Source organism: Elephantulus edwardii, unplaced genomic scaffold, assembly GCF_000299155.1.
Source record: "Elephantulus edwardii isolate Elephantulus edwardi_28Jun2011 unplaced genomic scaffold, EleEdw1.0 scaffold00017, whole genome shotgun sequence".
In the NCBI taxonomy this organism is placed as follows: Eukaryota; Metazoa; Chordata; class Mammalia; order Macroscelidea; family Macroscelididae; genus Elephantulus; species Elephantulus edwardii.
The window spans coordinates 8,544,767-8,551,453 of NW_006399767.1; the positions used below are offsets into that span (position 1 = coordinate 8,544,767).

Genomic DNA, 6,687 nt, shown 5'->3' on the forward strand with positions numbered 1-6,687 from the left:
TTTTTTTTCTCCTTCAAAAAAGATACCTTCTAACTCCTTTTTTCCAAAACAAAAACCAATCATGCCATATACAAACCAAGAGAAATTAACTGTGGGACACAAAGATGATTTTCCACATGTAACAAGCCTGGTAAGTTAGAATTGGAGACAAAAAGCATACTTTTATTTTTTTGTTTTTAAAAAGTTACCAGCAGCTTGGTGGAGATATATGTAAAACTGTACCATATTTCACTAAGTAAACTGTACCTATTTAAAATGTATAAATGGGATTAGCTCTTTGGAGACAATGAGATTGGCCTAGGATAGAGCAGGATTCAGAGCTAATGTACATAGGGTTGCTGTGAGTCACAGGCAACTCTACAGCACATAACGACAACATAGCAAAGATAATTTTGAAATATGTATGTATCTATACATACATATATATTGCTACCAAGCCAAAGGTCTTATAGCCCTGGTGTGTCCACTTGCCGTACAGAGGTAACTTGTGGTCACTGTGAAGCTGAACACTGTGACACTGACGTGTCAAATGCGATAATAATTACCCATGGTGGACAGTGTTTGGTGGGGCTCCCTGGTTAAAACAAGCTTGGAAGCAGGAGTGACATCCACTTCCGTAAATAGCTTGCCTCTGGAAACCCTATGAACCTGGAGAAAGAATGAAAATCATGCAAGTGTTGAGGACTTTCTTTCATAGGGTCACTAAGAGTCACCTGTGACTTGAAGGCACTTAACAACAACAACAACAACAATGTACCTATAAAACTCTCACCACAAACAAGATGATCAGCATGTCCCCACCTCCAAAGTTGTCTTGTGTCCTTTATAATCCCTCCCTCCTGGCTCTTCCTGACACCACAGCAAGCACTGTATCCCAGTTCCTTTGTGAGATTAGTGATGAATTTGATATTCTACAGTACAACCATTTCATTGGATCTCAGATGTCAACAGGAGCATCTACAGATCTTTAGATTCCGATTTTGTAATAGAATTTTATAAGAACCACAATCTTCTCATTTCCCAATTTTACTCCCTACCTTTTCTATTCTTACCCTTTTGTTTTCACAAGCCAAGTGCTTGAGAATTCTGTTTGTCCCTTTAAAATATATTTCTGTATGTAAGGGATTGTATGAAACATAATGTGAATGTTGGCGGGGGGGGGGGTGAACCCAAGATAAAAAACCAACCACAAATATCATAAATCTATGCTTTACACGGTAATATCAGAAATACGTAATTGGCTCCATGGCCTACAAGATGTCAAATACTATTGAAAAGGATGCTTCATTAAATAATCATGACACATGAAATGTGGCTATCGTTTACTTAAGGAAATCCATATATGTATTAAAGAAAGTATATATTTGTGGTTGAGCATTTGGGCTATTTCCATGTTCTTGTGATGGTGAATAATACAGCCCAAATGTCCAACCACAAAGGAATGGATTGAGAAATTATGGTACGTTCACACAATGGAATACTCTGCAGCACATAGGAGCAATAACTTTGTAAATTATTGCCTAACTTGGGAGGGACTAGAGAGCATAATGCTGAGTGAATTAACTCAGTCCCACAAGGATAAATATCGTATAAAACCATTATTGTAGAATAAGTATAAGGATCCAGGAGGGTGGGGGAGAGATTGGAAGCAGAGGGATGAGGATGTGCAGGGGGAGGGGAGATAATCATGGGGTTGTACAATTTAATATGGGGGGGGTGAAGGAAATTTTAAGAATTTATTCTTGAAAACAATGTATTTTAATTTTGTAACAAAACTAGTAGAAAATTAAAAAACTAAATAAATTTTTAAATGTGTATGTTTATTATAACTATGTATTATACATTATAATTAGAGGGTATTCCTTGGAGAGAGATTTCATGCTTGGAAAGGTGCTGGGACAGTAAAAAGAGGTAGACCCTCAACCAGGTGGATTGACACAGTGACTGCAGCAGTGAGCTCAGTTATGTCAGAAATTGTGAGGATGGCTCCGGACAGGACAGGGGCTGCTGCTGTTCATAGGGTTGCTCTGAATCAGACTTGACTCAAAGGCACTAACAGCAATATTTACAATGTTAACAATAACATATATGTATTATTAACAAATGATTTTTTTGTGTTCTATGCAGGTCAATATATTTGCAGATTGACATTAGATATTTTTGCATATGAGGCCAGGACAAAAATATCTGTTGTTCCCTTTCAAATTTCAATAAGTCAAGAAACGACAGTGGTGTGTGACAACAATCCTGTGAACTTGGAATGCTGCAGTGAGAAGAATACTAATTGGAGTAGCATCGAATGGATTCAGGACGGGACACACTACGTTGCAGGTGAGACAATTGTATGATAGGCCCTTTTATAAATTGACTTTTCTCTCTTGGCCAAATGAAAATGGGACACATAGTGAGTGAAAGAAGAAGTATCAAGTGGCTCGGTTTTTGTTTTTCTAGACTTCCAGCTGTAGAAAAGCGCTAGTTTTGATGTCACTTCCAGCTTAACCAATGTAGAGTGAAAATCCAGACACCTATGAATACCAGTGTCAGACTCCATGCGTAAACAGGTGTGGATATCATATTTGGTAAAGCAGGGGCCATCAAAAGAGAGGAGAACCTTCTACAAAATAGGTCAACACAGCAGTTGCAACAATTTGCTAAAACACAATAACATAAAGATTTTCTAGATAGTGCAGAACTGGATATAGTTTTATTCTGCTTATATATAAAGTTATAGTGAATTGGAGTTGATGCAATAACAGGTAATAATTATAGCAATTACAACATGCTATTCCCTTTCGCATTCAAAGAGGAAAAACATCTAATTAGGAATAGTTTTTCTGTACGTGCCTTTTTGTGACTAAGTTTGGTTATCAGTCAACTGTAACATCCAAAGACCTGCCTTTTCCGTTGTAGGAATCCCACAAACAGACCTAGAGTCTGGTTGCACCAAATACGTCGTTATAGTTGATGAGACCCAGTGCCCAGCTGAAAAAATTATCAACTTCACCTGCGAGTTCGTCAGTGCTTATGGGGGCAGAGGCACTGAGCAAGTAAAAGTAAATTTCTTCCCAAAGGGTAAGAATCTGTTTTAGTCATATTTTTAGCTGTAAATATATTGTACCCTAAAGCAGTGTCTTCCAAAGAACTGAGAATATCTATGAGCAAGAGAAGCAAGATTTTCTTGGGAATGGGAGTATACTTCAGCCAAGTCATACAATGAGATATGGGAGAGGACTCTCCTCTGTTCCATTTTAATTAACACAGAGGGTTTTTTTACTGGTAAGATAGGAGAAAGAGCCCTGGTAGTGGAGTGGTTAAGCACTTGAGTGACTGCTGATCCAAATATTAACACTTCAGATCCACCAGTCACACTATGGGAGAAAAATGTGGAAGCGTGTTTCCATAAAGATCATAGTCTTGGAAACCCTATAGGGCAGGTCTATTCAAATAAACTCACTGTGAGCCAGAACCCTCTTGATAACTTGGGCTTCATCTGGTTTTAGTGTAAGTGTAGGGCTGGTGAACAGTGGCAGCAGGGAAGATACTGCCTGGATAGTGTATTGATCAGGCACAGGAGGACTGGGAGGTAGAGTTTCACACTCAGGTTAGTTTCTTGTTACTGACTGAACTCATTGTAAACTTAAAATAAGGCCCCAAATGCCTTCCTCTCTCCTTTCATTGTCCTGTTCTCCCTCCCTTGTGTCCTAATTGCCATTCACTCTCTGATAGCCCCTCACCTCTCTCTACCATCTCTCTTCTCCTATTTCACCTATTCTGGAAATAACATTGCAGGAAACTTCAGTAGCCTGGTATTTTGCAATTATTTTACATTTGGAACCAGTGTGTGCTTATCTTTCTATTAATGTAGGGTCTTTTTTTTTCTTTAAACTTGGTCCCCTTTTTAATATTTCTCTAAAAGAACAAAGTAGCTGTATCATCCTCCACAACTTTCTCCTTTCTTTCAGTTAGCATATTTTATAATTTTTTAATTGTTTTTTATTATTCATTTATTGCAGCACATTTTTTCTTCCCTCCCACTCCCTCCTCCTTCCACCAGTCTACTTGGCAATTCACCTCGTTCCAGAGGGTTGTCCTACATGAAATACCTAACCATATACTCCTTTTGGGCCACTCTTCCTCTCATCTGTCTCAGTCCAGTATTCCTTCTCTACCTATTCTTTTCCTTTCCTCCCCAGACCCCATGTCAGTCCTATTTTATAACAGCTGTGTTATGCAGTACTTGTCCTTTTGTGACTGAGATAGTAATGAAGGCGTAAAACATTACACAACATGGATAAACCTGGAGGACATTATGTTGAGTGAAATATCTCAGCTGTATTTTACACTTTTAAGTAAACAATTGCTATGGTTGGAAATATGCAGCTCCAGATGATGACAACCAGAAGTATTGTCATGACATGAGATGCCATCTAGCTCCCAAGAGGACATCGGCTGGGGGTCCCCTCTGTATTTACCGCATCACTCCCATATCTGATAGCTACTTCTGCAGCTCACTATTTTGCTGCAGAATTTCTAGATCAGAGCATCCACCTATACAATCACTCCCTAAAAAAAACCACAAGGCACTGTTCGTGCACCTGTAAGCTGGTGAGAATCTCGAATCCCGTTGGGGTTGGTGGTAACTGTGATACTGAAAACACCAGGAGTCCTTGTTGGAAAGATAAATGGGTGAGGGTGTTATGGGTCTTCTTGCAGTCGAGGCCAGTGGGCATGATGAGCACAAGTACCTTTCCGGGGTGGAGTTTGCTGCCACAAACTCTTGAGCTATCCTGACAGGCTGTTACCTTCTGGGAAGGATATGTTGGTGACAGGTAGAGCTGGAGTGTGAAGCCTAAGCCTTTGAAATGATCACTTCTTGTCTCCTAAAACTAGATATTCCCTACCCCCTGCCAAAAAGGGGAATCAAGCTTGGTTTCTGACTCATCTTAAAAAAGGAAATATATAGATAAACTATTAGAATGTTTTATACAATTTGGAGAAAGGACTGATATAAAAAAGTATTTGCTTCCTTTTTTTACATTTTCTGTAACTGTGACTTTATATTTCTTCAAAGGTCAACATGAAGTTCATCTTAAAAAAAAAAAAATATTGTCCTGGAAAAGTTTAGGGATATTTTTAACAAGTAGTAATTTTGTATAGTGAAAACAGTTTTTAATTCAACTCCAGATTTTAATTCTAAGGAGTTGTGTTGATTGTGTGAGGTTTTGACTGTCTTGGGGGCATATTTCTTCTTTGCCCTTTGGTCTTGTACCTCATCTAGAATCAGGAGAAACATTTATTCTCTTCTAGAATTAGGAGAACCATAGGTCCTAGGAACCTTTCACTTTCTTTCCTGAGCAGCATCTCAAGAGCCCTCAGCCAGTTATAACAGTAAGAGGGAAACGTCACCAGGTATTTGAGTATCTGAATCACCTCTTCTAAAGGGCACTGTAACTTTAAAGCCCTAATTTCTTTTGATATTTATTAACAATACAATTTTACATTGCTTGGTAAATCAACTGATAGGCTTAAGGCATAAAGCCATTTAACTACAGAGGACTTCAGGGAAGTCCATTTTGAAATGTCAACTATACAAAAAGACATGATCTAAGAGGAAAAAAAGAGATGGAGCCAAAAAGATAGAACATTTATGAGCTTTTATTATCTAAGGGAGTTTGCTAACATTTTCAGTGGGTAATTCTTATGAGCCAATGAGGAAATTCTCAGAAAGAGAAGCAATAAAGACCAACTCATTCATAGGATACCTATTCTCAATTTTCCTGAGACAATCCAGGACTAATTCTTTGGGCGATAAATTATATGATCCCTTTACTTAAAGGATAGCTCCAGAAATCATTCTTTTGCTCACTGATGGTTCATTATTAAACACTTAACTGTGTGCCAGACCCAGTGCCAAGTGTTGGCATCCCCTATCACAGAAGATACAGTGCATACCCTCGAGGTCACTTCTTTACATGGAAGAGAGATACAGAATGAATAGATGAAAGAGAGAAAGGCATTTCAGAAGAGAATTTTATAAGAACTGAGATTGAAGTTGCTATGAGAACAGAGACATGTAATCTACTCTGAGGGTCACAGTAGAGGTTGGAGGGGAGTTTGGTTTAAGCAAATATCACATCCCTAAGTATGCTACCTTCTGCCCTACTGATCATCAGGAGATAATTCCAGCAACGAAAGGGAAACGTTCGACCTCATAACGCATGTGATGGAAACGAGTACAATTCAGACCACCACCGCGAACAGCCTAGAAACAAGCAAAGCACAGGAGCAGCAAGGTACCAATCTCACGTTGACAGAAGTAGACTCAGGGTGGCCCCTTGTTTGTGTCTCTGTGTTAAGTTTCACTCCCCTCTTGATGTCACCAGAAAGACTAAACATTGGACTTGTTGTCGGTTTTATTTTGTTTGTTTTGTTTGCATTCTTTCAGCCAACCTAACAATAATCCCGGACCAAATTTCTGTTTCTGAGGGACAAAATTTTTCTCTAAGATGCATCAATGATGTGAGTAGCTATGATGAGGTGTACTGGAACACTTCCACTGGAATTAAAATATATCAAAGGTTTTATACCACAACGAGATATCCTGATAGAGTGGAATCAGTACTGACAGTCAAGACTTCGACCAGGGAATGGAATGGTGAGTGGATAAAAGCTTTGTAAAAGGTTGGG

The 6,687-nt window shown here is 38.8% G+C and overlaps 1 protein-coding gene across 1 annotated transcript in view; it reads left to right on the plus strand.

Moving 5' to 3' along the window:
- Positions 1-6,687, plus strand: part of GPR116 (G protein-coupled receptor 116) — a 61,855-nt gene that overhangs the window by 20,317 nt on the left and 34,851 nt on the right. The window contains exons 8-10 of the mRNA XM_006882126.1: positions 2,128-2,331; positions 2,911-3,072; positions 6,446-6,655. Of these exons, the coding sequence (XP_006882188.1) occupies positions 2,128-2,331; positions 2,911-3,072; positions 6,446-6,655 (576 nt within the window). The remainder of the gene's footprint in view (positions 1-2,127; positions 2,332-2,910; positions 3,073-6,445; positions 6,656-6,687) is intronic.